Source organism: Acanthochromis polyacanthus, chromosome 3 (assembly GCF_021347895.1).
Source record: "Acanthochromis polyacanthus isolate Apoly-LR-REF ecotype Palm Island chromosome 3, KAUST_Apoly_ChrSc, whole genome shotgun sequence".
Lineage (NCBI taxonomy): Eukaryota > Metazoa > Chordata > Actinopteri > Pomacentridae > Acanthochromis > Acanthochromis polyacanthus.
Genome location: NC_067115.1, coordinates 28,678,384 through 28,701,673, shown reverse-complemented (window position 1 = coordinate 28,701,673; position 23,290 = coordinate 28,678,384). Strand labels below are relative to the sequence as shown.

At 40.3% G+C, this 23,290-nt stretch overlaps 2 protein-coding genes across 7 annotated transcripts in view; both read left to right on the top strand.

Annotated features, from left to right (window-relative positions):
* The window catches only part of psip1a (PC4 and SFRS1 interacting protein 1a), a 259,251-nt gene that overhangs the window by 174,001 nt on the left and 61,960 nt on the right, over positions 1-23,290 (top strand). The window lies entirely within an intron of this gene.
* Positions 12,994-23,290, top strand: part of lef1 (lymphoid enhancer-binding factor 1) — a 47,161-nt gene continuing 36,864 nt past the window's right edge. For 2 of the 6 annotated variants that reach the window (XM_022202921.2, XM_022202920.2), the window contains exons 1-3: positions 12,994-14,088; positions 15,886-15,952; positions 17,102-17,226. In XM_022202921.2, the coding sequence (XP_022058613.1) occupies positions 13,885-14,088; positions 15,886-15,952; positions 17,102-17,226 (396 nt within the window). In that variant the 5' untranslated portion in view covers positions 12,994-13,884. The remainder of the gene's footprint in view (positions 14,089-15,885; positions 15,953-17,101; positions 17,227-23,290) is intronic. The other 4 variants (XM_022202925.2, XM_022202919.2, XM_022202924.2 and 1 more) reach the window with 3 other exon arrangements.

The window sequence follows — 23,290 nt, the reverse complement described above, 5'->3', positions numbered from 1 at the left end:
TGAATGAAGGTTATAGTACATTTTTGTGTTTTTAATTTGATATATTTTATTAGTAGCAGTATTTCCTCAGGTATATTCCTTTAACTAGCCTTGCTTTGTTGCATTAATTGCTAGTTACGTTGGTTCTAATATTTTTGGGTCTATTATCCAACTCGGATAGTTTCTCTATTTGTTTTCGAATATTTTTAATCATTAAAGCTGTTTCATCTGATTTGAAAATAATAATATGTATCTGGACAGTCATATAGATGTTTCCTTTATGGGTTTATAATTTTAACATTTCTTTTATTTAAGCTCATCTGTTATAAGTTCTTTTTTGTGCAGTTATAGATCCACAAGTGGGATATTTGTCATCTTAAATTTCCTTTATATAAAAAAGGAATCCAAAGTAGTTTAAATCAATCCACTGGACTTTAAGAAAGTTCCTTGAAGACGTTTCACCTCTCATCCAAGAGGCTTCTTCAGTTCTGGTGGTGGTTGGTGTTGCCTCCGCTTTTAAACCTCTGTGAGGTGTGTCCAGGGCTATTATTCCAACTACACAGACATGAAAAAGGAACTTTTTGATTTCAGTTATAAGTTCCTAAAAGCAAGATGGGATACTAGTGTTTCATTGTACTAAAATAATTACATGAGAGATAACGAGCAGTTTAATGTAACTGGAATGTGTTTTGATATGTCCTGATAAAGTTGTAATGTTATACAGAAAATGCATGACTACTGTTAGCCGATCCATTCATTCATTCATCCATTTTCTATACACTGCTCTATCCTGTAGAGCAGTTTGCCTCATTTGTCATCATTTTGTTTCTCACTTTTGCCATTTTGTGTCTCGTTTTTGTCACTTCATGTCTCTTTTTGTAATATTTTGTCTTGTTTTTGTTGTTTTGTGTTTTCTTATCTTGCTTATGTTGTTTGTCTATTTTTTGTTGTTTCGTGTTTTGTTTTTGTAATATTTTGTCTTGTTTTCGTTGTTTTTTCTTTTTTTTTGTCTTACTTTTGTCATTTGAATCATAAAGTAAAATACTAGATCATTCAGTTGGAGTTACCTGTTGCTAAATGTTTTGTCCCTTTGTAGACACTGTGATCTGTAAGTTGTAATGTGTAAATGATAAACTGAGGCATATTCTTTTTAAAACTGAATTTATTTTTCGTAAGAAATTTCTGTTTGTTCATAATATTTTGGTACAAGATAATTCTTTAAATGCAAGCATTTTCAAAGCATTCTTTTTTGCACTAAAACAAAGGGAAATATTTGGATCATCAAATCAATCAAATTGGGCTGAATGTGTCGACAGAACTAAAATGAGTTTGACACCTTTGCCGTAGAGGACTACTAGGAGCTGGAGACTATCCAAGGTGATGTAGGTGAGAGACACATCGGACAGGTCGCGAGTTCAGACAGACAACCAATCACACTTACAGCCAATGAAGAATCACCAATTGACCTACTATGCCTGTCTTTGAATTGTGAAAGGACAGAAAAAAGTCACATTGAGGACATGGCTGCTTCAGACTCAGAACTGTCTCGCTGTGATGAGGCTAACCACAGCACCCCCTGTGCCGTCTGATGTTAGCCTTTAACCTGATGGAATTACAAAACAAGAAGACTGCGTGTGTAGACAGATTCTCAACCCCTGTGAGCTACCACCTCACCCAGCAGTCCTCCAGTGAGCCCACTTCTTTTGGTTTTACTGCCATTAACTTTGTTATGATTCATTCTTATCGTGGTCGTCAGCACCACTTTAAGCCACAGAGAGGAACACTAAAAAAGGCACTAAAAACACAGTCTCTGCCACCTGCTCAACAACAAAGGGCAGTCAGGAAAAGTTAACAACCAGCTGGAGAACGCCATGGAGTGTTTTGCAGCTGAAGCGCCAGATATTTCACCCAAGATTTGGCAGAGGCTAAAAACAGAGCTAAAAGAAGAATGAATAATGGACTTGCAGTCCTCAAGTTGCTTGAGACGTGATTTCAAATGCAAATGTTGTTCTGTGTCTACTCGATGCAGCGTATTAATTCTTCACTTTGAGTGTTTGCAGCTTGTTGTACTGCTCCAAGTAGCCAAAAACTATTGCTGCATGTTTGCATTTACTGAAAAATCCACCCATTCATCCATTATCTACACTACCATTCAAAAGTTTGGGGTCACCCGGGCGATTACATGTTTCCATGAAAACTCACACTTTTATTCATGTGTTAACATCACTGCACAAGGGTTTTCTGATCATCAATTAGCCTTTTAACACCATTAGCTAACACAATGTAGCATTAGAACACAGGAGTGATGGTTGCTGGAAATGTTCCTCTGTACCCCTATGGAGATATTCCATTAAAAACTAGAAAATCACTTGGAGAGCACATACCTCCGCCAGGCCATCTGTCTGTCTGTCTATGTACAATTGAGAGATGGCCTGGCGGCCATCTCTCAATTGTACAGAGTCCTTCAAAAAAAATCCTGGATCCAGACGGTGATCCGGATGACCTCCAAAATCTAATCGATTGTTACTTTTGCTCTTCCGGACATTCTGTAAAAATTTGGTGAAAATCTGTCCATGACTTTTTGAGTTATACTGTTAACAGACAAACAGACAAACAGACAAACTCCGGTGATAACATAACCTCCTGGCGGAGGTAATCAGCCTTTCCAGCTAGAATAGTCACATTAACAATGTCTGGACTGGATTTCTGATTCATTTAATGTTATCTTCATTGAAAGTATCTGCTTTTCTTTCAAAAATAAGGACATTTCTAAGTGGTCCCAAACTTCTGAACGGTAGTGTACTTTAGCACCTATAAAATAAAATGTTGCGCTTTACAATTTGCTTAATTCCCACCACTCTTAGAGCTGTTTTCAATGAAAAACCTCTGAGAATCCAACTGTATGTTGCAGCATGTCCAGCACCACCATGTCCAGACAGTCTGGAAGGGGAAACACTGAACACTGAATACAGTGGATTTTTCATGCATTTAGCAAATGAAGAGCCAGATATTTCACTCAGGAGACTGTGGATCTACAAAGATAATGAATATTAGACATCTATCAGGTAGGTAGGAACACCAGCAACTTAATAATTCCATCAATGTCAGTGTTGTGCTTTCAGGTTGCTCCTCTCCCCTCAAGCAGCCACATGGATAAATGAAATCATTCACGCAAAACTCTCTTTTAAATCTTTGTAATGAAAGTGTGCGTTTAATCACTCCAGTCACTTTCTAATTATTTGGATCATATTTAGGGGTAATTAGAAGACGCCACACTTATTGTTTATGGTTTGTTGTGGATTTCCAACACTATAGAACAGCAAGTTTCATTTGAAGAATTGATATATGAAACTCCATCGCTTGCGTGTGATCAAAAACTGTTCTAACGTTAACTCATTTATTTTTGTTGTTTAATCCATCTATTATCTATACACCGCTTAATCCTCATTAGAATCACGGGGGCTGGAGTCCATCCCAGCTGATTTAGGGCTAAAGCAGAGGACACCCTGGACAGGTCACCAGTCTATCACAGGGTCTTGTTTAATTAGTACAATGAAAAGGCAAAAATCCTAACCAGAATTTCATAAGAACCACAAATCATTCAGCTGCAATTTAAGTTAGAAGTGATAAAATCTCAACCTAACCTTCACGTGCAGTCACGCAAAGGGCTTCAACACTGATATGCACACAAGCTTACACGCACACAAACACACAGCGAGCCAAACCAGGCTGGCTGTGTTTACTGTTTAGCCCTGCGTGTTGATGTGATGAGACACCCAGGCTGATAACACGGGGCCAGAGGTATTGCCGCCGCCTGTTTGATCTCAGGCAGCTGAGGCGGGCTGAGGCTGGGCGACGGGCACAGACAGAGGAGTGGGGTCAGCGAGGTGTGCTGTGTGCTTGATTACAGACTGGATGGGGGCCCCGCGACCTCTTAGCAGGTCAGCCCCGACCCCTGACCCCGACACAGCGGGCCTCGACGCAGCGCTCAGTGCTTTCTCCAATAACACAGTGGGATGAAAGGGGTGGCTGTGTGCGCTGAGAGGACTGGACCACTTCCCCTTTGGACCTGAAGAATGTAGCACAACACAGCAGCACACAGCGGAGGACAGCTGGTGGTGAGTCCCGGCCAGCCTCTGGACATATGTAGGACCTCGCGAAATAAAAAGAAGCCCTGTCATGCCCCTCCAACCTGACCAATTACTCCAGTTGAGACCTTGCCCTTTCCCACTGCGTAACTGAAGAAAAAATAACTTTCACTCAGCAGAGAATAAAAAACTGCACAAGCGTTTTTTTTCTCCTGCTGAATACATCTGTAACCATTGTACCTGTAAAGCACACACAGAGTTAAACGACTGCCCCCATCGCCGGTAGAAACCCACGATGCCAACAGGCAAGCTCAGCAGATTTCCTTAAATTCCTGCAAGCTGACAGTGCACTGGAGAGAAGGTGGCCGTCCCAGCTGGGTGAAGTTTGTAGGTAAACACCCTCACCAGCAGTTTCCCCGAAGGCACCTGGGTCAGCCAAGTGTTAACCTGCACATTAGTCTTCAGGAGTGACAGCAGGACAGGGCTGCATGTGCACACAGAGAGGAGACAGACTGCCTGTCATGATATTATATGCCCCAGAGGATTTCTGTTTTGGCTGCAGCGAGGCAGCACCTTTGAGTATCACTGGCGACGTGCTGTGTGCAGAGACGGCGAGGGAAGAAAAAGATTTTGTCTGCGCATGTTTGTCCAACGCCGTCTAATGATGATGGAAGTGCTCGTAAGTTAATACCATCTCACCTGTGAGAGCGAGCCAAGTCTCAGAAGAAAGATGATCCTCCAGCTCTCCTCATGAGGAGTGAACTCGGTGCTTCTCTCTTTTCTGCCAGTATCACAGACTGCTGAGGACAGAAGGGTGGAGTCAGGTGATACTTGGCATGAATCACTTCTTATCTGCTGGTAAAACAATAGAGGAGTGTGAGGACTGGATGTTGTAATCTACACCATGTGTGGATGACTTCTGAGTAAACTTGTTTTTCAAGTGCATTGTTTCGAATGTAGGAATGCTGCGCTCACGAATTGCACCAGAGACTTTGCACTTTGGTTCAGATTTAAATATCATGCAGTGAAAGTTTGCATTGATTTTCCTCACACAATGCATCCTAATGATTTTTTGTGGTCCATGAGTAGGGCTGCCAAAAGAAGCCAGCATAACCGACAACATCTGCAATTATGCCGTCAAGTGATATGATGTTCTTAACTAAGCCATGTTTTTTTTTCTTCAACCATTATCATAAATGTTTTTCATCACTATCACTGTGTAACTGTTGCATTATGACACCAGCCACCTTTGGCTCTTCAGCTGCAGTCAGTGAAACAGTTTAAGCCAGGAGTGTCAAAGTCATTTTAGTTCAGGGGACACATTCAGCCCAATTTGATGTCAAGCAGGCCGGATCAGTAAAGTCACAGCATAATAGCCTATAAATAACCACAACTCCAAATTTGTCCTTTGTTCTGGTGAAAAAAAGGTGTGTTCTGAAAATGTCACATTTAAAGAGTTTTCTTTTTACATCATTGTTTTTACATTGTCATTTTTACATCATTAACAACCTGAAATTTATTAAGAAAAATAAGCTCAATTTCAAAAACAATGTGCCTCAGTTTATCATTTGTGCGTTACAACTTACAGATCCCAGTGCATCTACAAAGGCACAAAACATTTAGTCTCAAGTATCTGGAACTGGATGATATAATATTTTACTTTATGATCAAAACAACAAAAGTCAGATAAAAAACAACAACAAAAACAAGACAAAATATTACAAAAATGAGAAATAAATTGAGACAAACAACAATAGTCATACAAAAAATAAGACAAACTTGGGTCATTTGTCAAGAGATTCCAAATTGAGGCAGGGCTGTGAAAGAATGGAGTACAGCAGATTATAACATAACAAAAAGGTGATTGGTACACCGTTTAAAGGGTTGACAGCAGCACAGCAGCACAGTTTACTGCACAAACAACTGAAGCTACTGAGTCACATTACATGTGTTTACTTATGTCCTGCTCTCTGTGCGCACATATACTGTATTTTATTATAAATAATTGTCAATAAAGCATTTTTATTTACATATTTTTCTATTTCAGACATGAACAAATATGAAATAGTGACTCAATAGCTGCTCACTCAGACTACATGTTACCCAGCAGTAACTTCCAAGCTGCTGCTCTGCACCAGTTCTGCACCAATCCTTATAACGGTGACGAGTCTGACAAACTCACTGTTCACAGACGTAAAAGATTACTACTGTGCACTGTGTTTGACAATACATTCATAGAATTCAAAGCTACTACCAAAGTCAGACAGTGATAAGAGAAACAGAGTTTCTTTAGGTAGTTCTTTTTTAGAAAAATTGTGTCCACGATAATGTGAAGACCACACTTTTTCACTTTTAGAAAAAAAGGTTTGATTTGCACTATTGACGTAAATAATTGGCCTTTCTCAATCTATTATTATCAGGCTGAAGTTTCCAATTTAACTCTACACTTTGCACTTTAATATGTAAACCTTTGTTTCATATTATGTTTCTGCATTATGAAATGACGTGCAGTTTGTCAAAGCAGAAAGGACTATTTTTTTAACAAATTACCATTAATTATTGGATTAACTGCCATCAAATGCATTTTATCCGTCCACTTAGGACTTTACTACCATCATCGGGTCAAATTTTACTGTGACACTTTCACATTTTAGCAGTACCTCGTAATTCATGCTAAGTGATATGCTAACATGCTATACGAATGTGGTGAACATATTAAACATCATACCAGCATCGTCACTAGCATGCTTACATTAGCATTTAGCTCACAACTCTACTGTACCACATCACAGAGTCTTAACATGACTTCACTTACTGTCGTGGCTCATATCTCTCCCCTTAGGCCTCACCCCAACCAGGCGAGACAGATGACTGTCCTCCCTGAGCCTGATTCTGTCAGAGGTGTCTTACTGTTAGAGATTTTTTTTTTCTTCCAACTTTCACTAAAGACCTGCTCAAAACACATCTTTGGATTTGTTGGGTTTCCTTGTGTTTCATGCTAAGTGGCATACTAACATGCTATACTAACATATTAAACATCACATTCATTTACTATCAGCATGCTAGCATTGTCAATAGCATGCTCACATTAGCATTTAGCTCACAACTCGACTGTACAACATTTCAGAGTCTTAAGCATGGCTTAGCTGACTGTCATATCCCCCCCATTTGGTCTTGGACTTTCACCATAAAGCTGCTCAAAAGGCATGTTTGGATTTGATGGGGTTCCTTGTATTTCATGCTAAGTGATAAGTCTGAGCACGCTAACATGCTATGCTAAGGTGGTGAATATATTAAGCATCATATTCATTTAATATTAGCGTGCTAGCATTGTCACTAGCATGCTTACATTAGCATTTAGCTCACAACTCGATTGTACAACATCACAGAGTCTTTAGCATGACTTAGCTTACTGTTGTAGCTTATTTCTCCCACTTTTGACCTCAAACCAACCATTCAAGACAGGTGACTGTCCTTCCTGAGCCTGGTTCTGACAGAGGTGTCTTCCTGTAAAAGATTCGTTTTTTTTTTTTCTTCCAGCTTTCACCAAAGAGCTGCACAAAAGTCATCTTTGGATTTGTTTTTTTTTTTTTTTTTTTTTTTGCAGGATAATGTAGCATTGTTGGGTCCTCACAGTGCCATGAGAGGACTTCTTTCACGGAAGCTGTGGTGTTTGTTTCTTTAGATTAAGTTGTATTATTGGATTTATTGCCTTTTTTTGTGCACCAAATTGTCTACTTTTCAATCTGGATATAAATACACACATAGCCTGACAAATTCCCCTCCTTTTCCGTCAAGGAGATAATTTCATTTTAATGACAGTTTGTCTGAGACAGCCTCCCGACAGCATTGCCATAAATCAACAGATCACAGGCCTGCCCCGCTCTTCCTTCACCTTACCCCCAAGTCACTTTCCTCCCCTTCAAGAATATGACTCATCTTCCTCCAATCAAAGACACGCACCAATAATCACTCACTTTGGACCTCCCCCAGTTTTGATTTGCACCTCTGATAAATGGTGTCTTTTCTCGGCTTTAATTGCAAGCTCTTTTCATCATAATTTAATGTTTGTTTCCTGTCGTTTTCTCGAGGATGGCTTCGAGCGCAAGGGCTATAATTTCTACATCAAGGAAGTTGTTATGAATGACTAGCAGGTGGAATAGACGGCAGAGTAACGATTTCACCACACAACTCACCTGGCGAGTGATTTCAGGAACTGATATTGACAAATTATCACGTTGAATAGGTTTATATCCCACACGCAGACACAGAAACACACATGCACAGCACAATGAGCAAACGGGAGATAATTAGGGTAATTTCTGTTTGAAGTATTATGCACTGCAATGAAAATAGAACAGATAAAAGATGAGACAATAATAGATCTAAAGAGGACCTTGACTGAATGTTGTTCCAACACAGAGCATTTTGTTTGACACAATTCATGTTGTATGCTAAACTGATATCCTCTCCCAACTTTATAAGAGGAGGAAAAAACATCATATTGAACAAAATATTCTAAATATGCATTATTATGATCATCCACACTTTGGATCGTGCCACAATGTGCAGACCATTAATATATTTATTTCCTCCTTGAGTTTGACTATCGGTCTTAAAAGAGAGAGATAAGGAATTGAAATCTGCTGGTGATAAATTATGCTGTGTGTATAGATATATTTCTTCCTTTATATAACATGCAAAATGGAGTATCTAAAGTGAGAGACAACTGAATTCAGGTCACAGCGCAGCAGGAAATCTTCCTTTTCATGTGAGATCCAGAGGGGTCACTCTTATGAACTCATTAGGAGAGAAATGCTAATGTAGCTCTGTTTTTTTCCCCTCCCCTTCTTCCGTCTCCCTCACTTTTCTCTCTACTTTAACTTTCCTGGTTATTTTAACAACCAGGGCTGTGACGCATAGAGACTATAATGTAGTTTGATGTCAGGGGAAAGTGTGTGAGGCGGTTCTGACGGCGGCTTCATTAGAGATGCTGTCGTTTGTTGCCTTGTCATCGGGTCGCCAAGCTGGGATTACAACAGAGCAAACAATCTCCGGAGCTGTGCCTTGTTACCGATGTGCTTATTCTGCTGCTGCAAACGATATTCATTAAATGAATGAAAATCTATATCGCCCAGTGAAAGCAGTGTAGTATCCTGCAGAATAAAAATGACCTCAACTCTCAGACCTTCCAATCAGGAAGATGGACTTCTCTGCAGCGGTCTCTCATCATGCAGAGCGAATTAAATAATGAATGACAAACTGCACCTTCATTCACAAGACTAGAATATTAAATCACAGTAAACTTACAGATTATTTTGGGGATTTTTTTTTATGCTTAGATTTTATTAGCATTTTTTGGCAAGAAAGAACAAACAGCAAAACATAAAACATACAAAATAAACTTACAGTACAACAAACAAAGTTGGCAGACACTATGCTATGCACAAATTTCAGTCCCGGTTTAAATTTGTAAATGTGTCCAGGGGCATACTTATATAATCACTTCAAAATATGTCTAATTCTGAGTGACTAATAAAGTTTGAAAATGGGGGAAGGTGGATGACATTTGCAACATACAGAGAAGTTTTAAACCATAAAGGAGGGGCATCAACCACACTCTTTTCCTGACAAATATTTTATCCGCTTTGTTCTTCTTGCAGTGTATACATCTTTTCTCAGTCTCAGAAGGAAGGTCAGTCTTTCCATCTCATGAATCTCCTTAACAATTTCCTTCCAATCATCTACTGTAGGTGGGATGGATCATAAACATTTATGAGTGATCATTTTTTGGGGGAGTTTTAATTGCAAAATTAAATTAAAATCCTAATTGTCATCCCTTCAGAGACTAAGATGTAGCTTGCAAAGCCGCATTATATCACATTTGCAATGGTTCTATATAATAACAGTTCCTATTTTGTTTTCACGTTTGCACAGTGAAGACTGTGATTATTTTTTTAGACTTTTTTTTAGCAGTGTTTAAATACAATCTACCTTGTTTGCTATGTAAAAATGCACTATCGTTTAAAGGTTTGGGGTCACTTAGAAATGCATTCATTTTTTGAAAGAAAATCTTTTTTTTTCAGTGAAGAAAACATTAATCAGTGTAGACATTGTTGATGTGGTAAATGACTATTCTAGCTGGAAACGGCTGATTTTTAATGGAATATCTCCATAGGGGTACAGAGGAACATTTCCAGCAACCGTCACTCCTGTGTTCTAATGCTACATTGTGTTAGCTAACGGTGTTGAAAGGCTCATTGATGATTAGAAAACCCTTGTTCAGTTATGTTAGCACATGAACAAAAGTGTGAGTTTTCATGGAAAACATGAAATTGTCTGGATGACTCCAAACTTTTGAACGGTAGTGTATGTACTGACTGATTAAATGATTCAGCTTTCCAGTTATTTTTTAGTTAATAGTCTCAGTACCTTTGTAGTCAGACACAGAGATTCTGTCCATATCTAGATTAACTGTAATATTTTTGTTGAGTTGTAATATACACAAGAGGGTTCCATAGACCTTTTGCAAAATCAACATTTTTTGTTTCCATCACATTTTTTGATTTGTCGTTAATGACTACAGTTTATTGAAATATTGAGCTTAATAAGATCAGAGTTACTAAAATGTTAACCAACAACAAAGACAAAAAAGGTTCACACATTTGTGTGAGAAAAGTGAAAAAATACACAAACATGAGGCATTATTACAGCACAAAATAAGGAAATACTTAATGTTTTGTGTATTACATGGGCTCTGTGTGAAAGAAACACATTCCCTTTGAGCCAAAAAGTAATTGTGCAGCATTTCATATATGGAGGGGGTATTACCAATTTCAAGTATCAGTATTGAATCCTAATCAATGTTTATAATGATAAAATGTAATAAAATATTCACTACCATAAAGAAAGACTGCATGGTTTTGGGCTGTTAAACTGAGGCCTACCGGATCTCTGTGGTCCTCAACAGAAGATTAAGTTTCTCCCTAACAAAGTCTTACATGTTGTATTTTATCATATATTTGAATGCCAACAAACCAGAAACCAAAGGAGAAAAAAACATGAATCATTTAGGCCTGCGATTTATATAATCTGTTTCATTTTTCACAGTTTGAATGTGTTCACCTCTTACCTCAGGCCCTGCAGGCCTGTAGCTGCTGTCTCTTTTTAGTATCTTAATAGGCCTTAAAGCTACCTCCTTATACTCCCCCTCACATTTCCCCCCTTTCTCCCAATTTTATGATTTGAAACCATATCCAAGGTGAATGCGGAAAAAAACAACACATAAAGAAAACGAGGTTGCTCCTGTTAGCGTGGTTTTAGGGTGGTGTTGGTGGTGGAGGTAGGTAGCGTCATTTCAGAGCGTGCCAGATTTATATAAAAAATGGCAACTAATTAAATTAAATACGTTCCTTAATGAAGTAGAACCGACACTTTCTTCGGAGTGGGAAGGAAAACAGCCAGTTTTTTTTCCTCTTTTCTTACCTTGTATCTCAGTTTTTCTTTTTTGGCTGGAAACAAGAAGTATAATGTTAAAGGCTCTTTTAAAATGAAAGCTTCGGTTGTTTCTTGTCTGCCTGTGTGAAATCTTTCTAATTAGCTCTGACTTTTTTTTATTATTTTCGCTGCTGTGTTTTTTTTTTATCCCCCCCTCGTGCGCGTGCGTTGAATCGAGCTCGTGCGTGCGTGTGCGTGCGGGCGCGTGCAGCAGCAAGCAAGTAAGCAAGCAGCAGCGCGCGCTTTCCGCTATACTCTGGAATGCAGCCAGAGTCTCTTTTGAATCCACACTCCGTTTCCAAAACCCAAAAGCCTTTGATCTTTTTTTCTCTTTTTTTCTCTCTCTCTTCCTCGCTGTCTCCTTACCCGGAAGAGAACCCCTTCTCTCTCTCTCTCTCTCTCTCTCTCTCTCTCTCTCTCTCTCTCTCTCTCTCTCTCTCTCTCTCTCTCTCTCTCTCTCAGCTGGGATGAACGCACACGTGGAAATGTTGGCCCGGCTCCACACTCGGACCAAATTTAGTCATACAAAGGCGAGGGGGGGTGAGGAGAGGGGAGAGGAGGGTGGAAGAAGCGGGGAGGAAGGGAGGAGGAGGAGGAGGAGGAAGGGGGGAGGATGAGGGAGGGAGTGGAGGGGGGAGTCGGGGATGAAAGAGCCAGCCGCCGCAAGATCAAAGGCAGCCGCGGCTCCGCCCCGCTAACCCCACCTCCGCGCTTTATAAAGATCTGCCTCCCCATCCCAACTTTGATTCTCACGCAATCTCTCCGCGCTCAGACAGACAGAAAGCACGCCACTGCCACTGCTGTTTTTTCTTTACATTTTCATCATTTAGTTTTTTGTTTGTTTCCTGAATAATCCCGCTAAAATATTTTCACACATTAAAAACACTTCTCCACACGTTGGCATGTTTCCTCGGTGACTTTTCTTTTGTAATAAAAAAATGAGGAAAAACAGTTTTTTTTGTGAACCAATCAGTTTTATTTTTGTATACGTGCTGAAGAATGAATAAATATGCTAATTTGACTGTTTTATCTGTTTTGTTTCCGTGATGTTTGCACATCTTTAATGAACATAATAAAAAAATCTGTTTTCTATCACATGTGACTTACATTTTTACGCATGATTTTTACGCACGAAACCTGCTGTTTTGTCCCCTTCTGCCTCTCCCCAACAGGCTTCTTTATCCCCCCCCCTCTATTTCCATCCTCGTTTTTATTTACCCTAATTGTTTTAACCCATCACACACACACACACACACACACACACACACACACACACACACACACACACACACACACACACACACACACACACACACACATATGAAGAGTGTGTGAGTCTCACCAACACCACCACTTCTTCCTTCTTTTTCCTCCTTCTTCCCCTCCTGTCTGCCCATTTGTTGTGAGCTGTGTATAAATCTCTCTCTCAGGAGGAGTGTCAATCGGTGCGGTGTCAATCAGAGCCTCAGTTTCCCTTTCATCTCTCCTTCCTCCCAGTGACTGAAGAGAGAGAAAAAGGAGGAGGAGGAGAAGGAGGGCGCACGGCTACATTACCAACACACACATACACACTCCGGTTACATTACACTGTGGAAGCAGTGCGGGAGCAGTGGGAAGTCGGTCCACGGCGATTTTTCCACTCTATCTTCTTCTTTTTTTAATGATTGTTTTACGACTTTTTTCTTGTCGTCGTCGCTTTTATCCCTTCCTCATTACGAGCAGCTCTGAGGATGTATTTGTGAGGCTTCTTAAGTGTCCAAACTGTCTTTTCTTCTAGTTCCATCAGTTTCACCTCCAGACGCTGTTTTGGTTTTCTCAGCTCACCTTTTTTTTTCTTTATCTCCTTTCCTCTCACTCAAGGACGCTTCTTCACTTTGGACCACCGAGGAGGAAATATTTTCTCACTTTTTTCAATTTTTTTGATATAAATGCACTTTGATTTGTTTTTACGGGACGTCGTCGGTTGTTGACTGAAAAACTAAGTGATGTGGTTCTAACTCGTGGTTCGTCTCCTCTTTTTTTATTTTCTCCTCATGACATTGAGGCCAGACTCTCATTCTGAGCCCTTACATCTTCGCTTTTTTCGGCTCCGAGTTTGAGTTTCGACGCAGAAGCTGCTCCACACGCCTCCTGTTGCTTCACCACCAACACCGGCAGCGTGTTTGCGCGCCGCGACTCCTTCCACCAAGTGACTCTCGGTCGGCGCTCCGGTGTGTGTGAGAGAGAGGGGTGGATTTTAGTGGGAGTTTTCCTCCCTCTTTTCTGCACTACACTTTTTGTTGTCTCCGGCTTTCTTTTGAACGAACACAAACGCTGAAACATGCCTCAGTTGTCGGGCGGCGGCGGAGACCCGGAGCTTTGCGCCACGGATGAAATGATCCCGTTCAAAGACGAGGGAGACCCGCAGAAGGAGCAGATCTTCGCCGAGCTGAGTCACTCGGAGGAGGAAGGAGACCTGGCAGACATCAAGTCATCGCTGGTCAACGAGTCTGAGAGCAGCCCCAACAGCAACAACCACCACGATGTGAGTAAAAACGCCTGAGTGTGATGTGGTGATGAGGGAGAGAGGAAGGTGGACATCATCACCAGCAGCCTCCAGCAGCCTGCAAACAAACTTTAATCACAATAACATTTGGTTTTTAATTAGCTTTTAGCACTTTAGGCTTTGCTTGATTGATTTAAAAAAAACATAACCTGCACCAAAAGGAAAATTAGAGCCACAAAATGCTTCTTTCCACTTGCATTTGTAGATTTTTCCCAAATAAATCATGCACAAACAGAGTCCATGTGCATTTATAGCTACCTCTGTGTGTGTTTTATTTTAATTGAAAACTCAGCTTCAAATGATGCCACTGACAGTCTGCAGAAACTTTAAATTTGTTCCTGCAAACACCCAATAATCTTCAGATTGCAGAGCCTAAATGTTACCTAGCGGTTACAGTTTATGCACATGCAGTGAAATTGAGATACGAAAAGAAAAAAATTTGGAAGATATTTTGAGATGTGAGAATTGGGGCCTTGTGAGCAGCCTGTGACAAGTAGGCTAATAGTAGTGTTTGCTTTGGTTCACTATGCCCTCAGCAGCTGTAAACACCAGCACAGGAATCCATTTACCACACCTACTGGCAAACAATATTATTCATTGACTTCAGTGGTCATAATGTATAAAATACCACCTGAATGAAAGGAAAAAAATCCAGTTATTTTGTTGCCAAGCTGTGTTCTTTTCATGCTCCTTCTTATTCTCAGTATATATATATTTGTGTCTCCGTTTCATGGTGTCTGTAAATTATGTTTTCATGCTAAGAAGCTAGAAATATATTAAACATGTTTTTGCCTGATCTCACAAATTAAATTAAAAGGATATTAATAGGAAAGAAGAAAATCCTAAATGTATTATTGTGCTGAATTGATTGTAAATGTAAATGTAGATACAATCTCAGTGGAAAATGTAATAATAATTCATTTTAAATGTTTATGAAATTATTATATCATGCTTTATATTCAGCAGCAGCATTTCATTTGTTAGGGTTTCTTTTTAAACATTTATCCTGCATCCTCATGCACTGACCTCAGGATTCAGGCTGCAGCTTCCCCCATCACATCGTCAGCTCGCTGTTTTGTCATTAACCGCAGTGCTAATGAAATTTTGGCCACAGTCTGAACAAAACTGTACACATCCACCGGCGAATGTCCTGGAAAAGCACGAGACAGAGGCTGAATGTTAATTAGGAATCCAGTGAAGTTTCCTCGCTCAGCTTGAAGCCATCCTGAGGGGTGTGAACTCCCAAAAAGAGGTCCCCTTCCCATTTCTGAGTGGAGAAGAAAAAGGAAATGGATGTGCAAAGTGCAGAGGATTTTTCTTCTTTTTTTTAAAAAAAAAAAAGCAAAATCTGTCTGCACCATTTCCTCTCTTTATGGGATGTTTTTTTTCATGTTGCACCAAGTCTTTTTAATTTCCAGCACTCTATTATTTGAATTTTAAAGGAGAGAGATGAAAATGAGAGTGGACCTATGGTATTGAAAACAAGTTAATTTGTAAGCTCCTTAAGGACATGAAGCTTAATTAAGTGGTTCTTCTGAAGCTTTGATGCAGGCTGCTCCATCACTGCTCTATAGATAGCGGGGTGTTTGTGTGTGTGTGTGTGTGTGTGTGTTTGTGTGTGTGTGTGCAGGCTTGTTCTGCTTTGGTGACGAGCAAAGGGACGGCATGTTTGTGGGTGTCTGACCGTATCAGCATTTCCCTGTGTGTAACTGTGTTTGAATGCTTTCCTAATTGATTCACCGTCATTTTTTTCCTCTTCTTTTTTCTTTCTCACAGGCAGCTAGACAGTCCCAAATACCGCAAGATTCATATCATGAAAAACACAGAGACCATCCGGAAGATGGTAAGTGACACAGCCTGAGAGCAGGAGCTCGTTAAAATAGCAGGAAAATAGGAACGTCAGCACGTCGTTAAGGTGCAAATAAAAGCCCAGATTTTTCTAAAAATGAATGGGGGGGATGGTGTGAAAGTGTGTCACCTTAGAAATGATCACACTGCTGGTCCTTTTCTTATCAGATGCCCTGTTTCTGCTGATACAAGTCCAGTCAAGACCTGCTATACCATCATAAACACTTAGCTACCTACTCTATAGATGAGGGCGCCTGCAGAAAATAAAGGAAAACATCAGAAAAGAGGATAAATATGCCTGGATTTCTTCTGCTTTAATTGAAGATAATACAAAATTGCTTTTCTCTGTGGCTCCTCTGTTTCTTATGACGCAATTACCCCCCCCCCCCAAAAAAAAAAAAAAAAAAAAACGTTCCCCCTTCGCGTACACCAGCTCTCCGGTTGCACTGTCACATGCAACATGTTGCCGCTCGGGGCTCATTGCTCTCTCGCTATTGTAGTGTGACCTCGCTGCTGCAGGTCGTCATTAGGGGCTTTGAAGAGAAGTGTGTCTCCTCTTTGTTCCCCTTTCGCTCGTGAATAGGATCCCCCCCCCCCCAAACCAAACACTGACTTTCTTCACAACAAGATCCACGTTGCCGTCAGGCTGTGCAGCAGAAACACTCCTCCCAACGCTCCCCCAGCCCCCTTATTACACGGTGCACAGCTGAGTGGCGCTGCGTTGAGGCCTCTTCTGTCAAGCTGCCCTTCTTAGGTCAAAGGCATAGACGAACAGTTGGGGCGTCTCCTGTTTTGACACAGTCTGTATGTTCTTCTAATTGGTGCTAATTGGCACAGAGGGGCTCCATTGTTCCTCTGCATAATACGACCCTCCTCTCTGGGATGGGAAGAAAGGGCGCAAACAAAAGGCCGCGTCGACAGCGATATCATTACTGCATCAAAACAGGGAGGCCAACTTTGTGCTCAGCTCCGTTGCGACTGCTTGTATAGTGTATTTAACTCATTTGAAATCGATTCATTTTATTTGCTTTAAGCCCCGCTCTAGAGTCTTGATAATTCGATTTTGTTTGATCATTTTTTTCTTGCTATTCTGTTGTTTTCTCTGTGCCAACTCCAATTTTTTTTCCCCCCACATTTTTATCAGGAAAACATCAAGACATGTACAGTAAAGGCCATCCATACCCGGGCTACCCAGGTTACATCATGATGAGCAACATGAACGACTCCTACATGAACAATGGCTCCCTCTCGCCGCCCATGCCCAGAACGGTCAGTACAAAGTCTGCTTTCTGTAACTTGGTGTGCCACTTGGACTCGAATGATTGTGACACGAAATACTGCGGATATAACAGCAAACTCCAGCCTGAAAAACTGATCATACGCAAGAATAAGCAGTACAACTGAAGGCATTCAGGAGTCAAGCATTTCCTAATCAAGACAATACATATAGCATAGCATTTAAGTCATTCAGTTGTAAAAAAAAAATAACGATAAAAAATAGCATTGACAACATTAATTAGAATTGAAAAATGACTCTGGATTTACAGTTAGTTTGTCAGTATATTAGAGGAATGACTTTTGTTATTTGTTGGGTCAAGACTAAGATTAGTCTTTTTTGCCGTTAGAGATGGTAAAGTGATCCTGAAGGAAAGGTTTCATTTGTTTATTAAAAAGCTAGTGAGGGATGAAAAGCTATAACAGTCGACTGTAATTTAATTTTGCGCCTTCTCCGGTTAAACCAAAGTTTCGTTGCGTAAGTGTCAGTTTTTGAAATATCGCAGTTTAAATGGTAAAGTCGCCACTAATGCCACATATTTCTGCAAAAAAATCACAGAACATGGAGACTGAGGAAGAAGAAGAAAAGCAACTTGTTGCTTCATCCAACCACAGATTATTGTAGGGTCTGTCATGAGACACAGTAGCTCATCCTTGAATCATTTTCCTCTTGACATTTAACACCACCGATGGTATCTGGGAATTTTCACAACTGATTTTGATAAAGAGCACACAAAATTAAATTTAATTGATTAATCACAGTATTTTAACAGGATTGCAACACTTAATCCAAGCTGAGCGTATTAAAAAGGAGCTTGTAAAATCAACACTATAATTTCTTGTACTGTTTTCGATGCACATATCAAGTAAAAGTACCTTGCATGTGAATATTTTTTTCTCTCTATTTCCAGTCACTGCTAATTGAGTATTTTGTGATATGGATTATTGTTTTGAGAGAATAATTTTGAGATGCTGCTTTGGGAACTGATACTTTGTGATGTTTAAAATTTGATTTAGTTGATCAGAAAAAGTAAACACATCGATTTAAAGCTATTTCTTAATGCAGCTAAATGCAGGACTGTTTTCATGGCCTAAAACAAAATCCTTAACAAAGCTTTTGGATAGATTTAGATCTTAGTGAATTAATCGTTTAGCAAAACTATATCATCAGTTGCTTCGATTTTACTTTCAAAACCAACATCAAGTTGGGAGAAAAACATTCCCGTAATATTCGTTACTCATGAAAAATAATGTGCGACATCACATTTAGTATAATTCAAGAATCGGTTTTAATCGGTTTTAAGATTTAAACCATAACTTATCCTATTATAAAACCCACCAGAAATATTGTTTTGCAGTGTTTGTGTTGCTGGTGTGTACTATCTTTATTTACTCTGACATACCAGCACTGCTGAGACTGTTGCCTTGACGACTATATGTGACCCCTGGAAACCGAATGCCTGCCATACTTTCCAAGAGATTAACATGAGATATACGGTATTTCTCATCTTGTTAAAATCTTAAGTGATGCATGTCTACATGACCCAAGTAAGCCCTCTAATTAGCCCGGCATGACTGAGGAGGTCCACAGGCAGCATCAGAGGCTGCCTCGCACAAGACTTTATAGCAGCGTCCAGAGGTGGCGTGTGATGCAGATATCGTCCCTGTAACGGTATTAATTTCAGGCCAGCTGCAGGTCTCTCGCTGGCGGCTTCCTGTGTCTGTCCCGTTTGCAAATTTCTCCTCTCGAGGCAGACATAAAATGCAGGGCACACCAGCAGCTGTCCACTCTAATCCTGTTGTCCATGTCCCTGTATCACACTTGGAAAGACAACCAGCTTCAGTCTGTCTACGGTTTGGATACCTCCATACAGGAAACACTCACACATGGTGCGGAAGACCATAAAGCCTGTGGCTGTTGTGCTTTTGCAGTGCACAAGAGTGAGTTTCATCAGGGCCACGCTGTGAAATGTGAGTTCTGTGTTGTTGTAAGAATCGGTTTTTGGAGGCAGATGTGATTGTCGGGGGCAGATGCCACATGCTGTGTGTAAAGGATCTTCATTCACACGCAACTCTATCATGGAATGATGTTAAAATTGCACTGCTGCTCCCTCTGCCAAAGTTGCAGAGGGTGAAAGTATGTGACATTGTGGAGAAAACGTGATCCTGATTACCTCATGCTTTGCCCCATTCGTTTAACAAATAGAACAGTTCATGAATGTGGGACGTGATGTTTTTCGATCTCTGTTTTTATGCCTTGTGTTCTGGTCAATTTTATCAATTGTTCGATGGTATTCCAACACACTGAAAAGCTCAGATCTGTATGGAGACCAGCTGACTGTGTGAGAGGAAATTACCCCTCACTGCAGATGAATTAGGCCAGGCAGTTAGGCGGCGTACTTGCTGCCAAAACTTCTAAAGCCCCGCTTTCATTTCATTTACCACGGCTGCCCCCCCCAATTTCCCCCCTCGCCCTGTCTTCAATAAAACGGTAGTCATTTCATATACGTTTCTCTCACTTATCCAATAAAAAAGAGCCAAGGCTCGGTGGAAGGATCACGGAACATGAGTCCTCTGGCTTTCTCACTGATGTCAGCTAGCTGCCTCTGCTGCTGACCACCGCAGCCACAGTATCTGCAGGCCTGGGATCGGTTTTCAGCGAGATCAAAGGCACATTCTCTCTTTCATTCTCTTCCATCTCCAGCCTCACCACCGCCCCCAATCCCAGTAGTTTAGATTGATTTCCATTGACCATGACATTCCTGCACATGCCGTCCAGTCACGATGGAGCTGCTGGGAGTAGCTGATTGTCAGCAGATTTTCGGACTTCTAACTTGATAAGCTGACTCCGCCACAAGAGCTCAGATTTTGCTGTAAAGATGCCTGAGATGCTGATCGCCTTTACATGTGGATATAAAACAGCATTGACCACCTCAAAGAGGCACTGATGTATTATGAATACTCTCATGTTTTTGTAATCCTGTAGCCGTTATAAGATGTGGAGTCTACAGTTATTCAAAGCAAAAAAAAAAGTTTAATGACGTCGGAACTCTTCATCATGTGATGTGGCTGAGGCTTTTGAAAGAGCAAAGGGGCATTGTGCTTACTGTACATGATGCTCGAACTGTTGCGTGAGTGTAATTAAATTTCTAGTATGTAGTTAGAAGGGATTATCTTGCTCGCTCCAGTTTTATTCATTGTGAGGTTTGTAAGCACACAAGTGAATGGACACTGTGAGAAAGTACCCTAAGTGAAAGCAGAAAATCCGCTATCTGTGATTTTGTTTGGTCAAAGAAGATGATATTTGGCTGTAGCAACTGACTATGCCTGTCTATCTGGGCTATAATCAGATTTCTAACTGCAAGAGAAATGCTTTACAGTTTTGAGTCTCTGATACACTACTGTTCAAAAGTTTGGGGTCACTTACAAATGTTCTTATTTTTGAAAACAAGCAGTTTTTCAGTGAAGACGACATTAAATAAATCAGAAATACAGTCTAGACATTGTTAATGTGGTAAATGACTATTCTAGCTGGAAATGGCTGATTTTTAATGGAATATCTCCATAGGGGTACAGAGGAACATTTCCAGCAACCATCACTCCTGTGTTCTAATGCTACATTGTGTTAGCTAATGGTGTTGAAAGGCTAATTGATGATTAGAAAACCCTTGTGCAGTTATGTTAGCACATGAATGAAAGTGTGAGTTTTCATGGAAAACATGAAATTGTCTGGATGACCCCAAACTTTTGAACAATAGTGTACATGGTCAAGAAATCTGATATAAGCGTTACTTTTAAGAAAGTACGTATTCGCTTATTTACATAAATAGATTGATTGTCCTTTCTGCTGTCTTTATCAGAGGCAGGCTATCTGAGTATTTTCTGACATATGAATCTCTGTAATGATTCCAATTTCAGCTGTCATTAACTTTGACCTCTTGTGTGTAAAACAGGAAAAGATTATAGAAGTTCTGCATCTCTGTAACTGTGAGTACTGACAAATGAAACATGCTTATACAGTTTTGGTCGGAATGATGTAATATCTCCTTAAATAATGACCTTCTAAAGCAGGGGTTTCAAACTCAATTTGGTTCAGGGGCCACTTTCAGCCCAGTTTGATCTCAAGTGGACCAGACCAGTAAAATCACAGTAAAATCACAAAATAATCTATAAATAATCACAACTCCAAATTTTCATCTTTGTTTTAGTAAATTAAGTTCTGAAAATGTTCCCATTTAGGGAGATTTTTTTTTTTGCAAAACATTATGAACAACCTGAAATTTCTTCAGAAAAATAAGTGCGATTTCAACAACATTATGCCTCAGTTTATCATTTACACATTACAGCCTACAGATCACAGAGTGTCTACAAAGACACAAAACATTTTGTCGTCTGGAACTGAACAATGTAATGTTTTACTGATCAAAATTACAAAAGTCAGACAAAAACAACAACAGTAAGTCATAATATTACAAAAATGAGACACAAAGCGACAAATGCAAGAAAGAAAATGACAGAAAAATGGACAAATGACACAAGCGAGACAAAAAAATGACAAAAACAAGAAACAAAGTGACAAAAGAACAATGAGCAATCTAGTATTTTACCTTATGATCCAAACAACTTTCATGATCTAGAAATGTATTTATTTTTTTGCAGTTTTGCAATTTGCAGTTAATGCCTTCTCTGTAATTTTTGCACTTTACAAAGTCATTCCACGGACCGGATTGGACTCTCTGGCAGGCCGGTTTTGGCCCACGGGCCGCATGTTTGCCACCCCTGTTCCAAGCGATCAGGACATTGTAATGTTTGACATGTTTCGCTGCTTTAAGGGGTTTTACTTTATCATTGAATCACTGGTTCTTTCCTGTCCCAAACTTCGGCCGGGATTTAGAAGTGACAGGCTCTAAAAAAAGATCACTATGCATGTGATTGGCAGTACATATTTTTAAATGACCCAAAATCCTTTCTCGGAGCATGCCGTTGTTGTCGCGTAAACACGTCCCTGTTAGTTAGAATCACAAAACTCCTGTTATTCATGCTTTCTGTAAATTTAAACTCATCCTTGTAGAAGCCCAGAGCCCGTGACATCCCGCAATACCACATGAATATACTCATAAAAGCACGGCTGACAAGATGAAAACACTGCTGCATGTTCTTAGTTTTGAAATGTTGTAAGTGCAGAGGTACAGTACAAGGTTTTCCACCTGACTGTGAAGATGTGTTTGTGATCTCCAGCTGTGTAGGAACAGCCTCAGTGAGTCCTGGGCAACAGCTCGAAGAGAGAAATGGATAGAATCGCTGATTTTTTATTTATATATATATATTTTTTTTTGAAAGCTGAGTTTTGTTGCCTCGGTGGGGGGAGTTTAGAGAGCTGCCTCTCCATTGCCGTGCACTCTTTTTCCCTTTGGACCCTCAGTTGCAGATCCTCATGGCGAGAAAGAGGGGGCGGAGGGGGTGCAGCACTGCTCTTTCCTTTGATGTAGTGGGAACGTGACGGATCTGCTAGCCAGTGTCTCGCAGCGTGGAATCACTAACCCAGGCTTACCTAACGGGATTTGGTAGGACCGCTCTGGTGTCCCTCAGTGCCATGTGTGTCCTGAGCTCATGCCCCCAGCACAACCGTGGAAGATCCCTGTTAAAGAGAACACTGCATTTACCAGCAGCCTCCCATGTCCGCACAATATGCTGTAGATGGCAGCTTATGGCACCTTGAGTAGTTTCTTTAAGTCTCACTACAGGCTGGACATGCTGTGAGAAGTTTACTGCAGCATTTTCCCTTTAAGCAGCTGGACTCCATTTGATTATCTCACTCTTAGCTCATCTCATTCTCCGTAAGCGGGCTTGAGCACAGTGCTCTGTATGTTTCAGGCTAAAAATACATCAAGTAAATATAGCACTTGTCAAAAAACACAAGTGTAAATGCCCCATTTATGCCATATATACCAAACCAGTGATGTTTCTTCGTCTGGCAGCGTACATATCAGAGTCACACTGACATGGATGTCATCTGCTGTGCAGATCTATCACACTTTGAAATATGTGTTTACACATG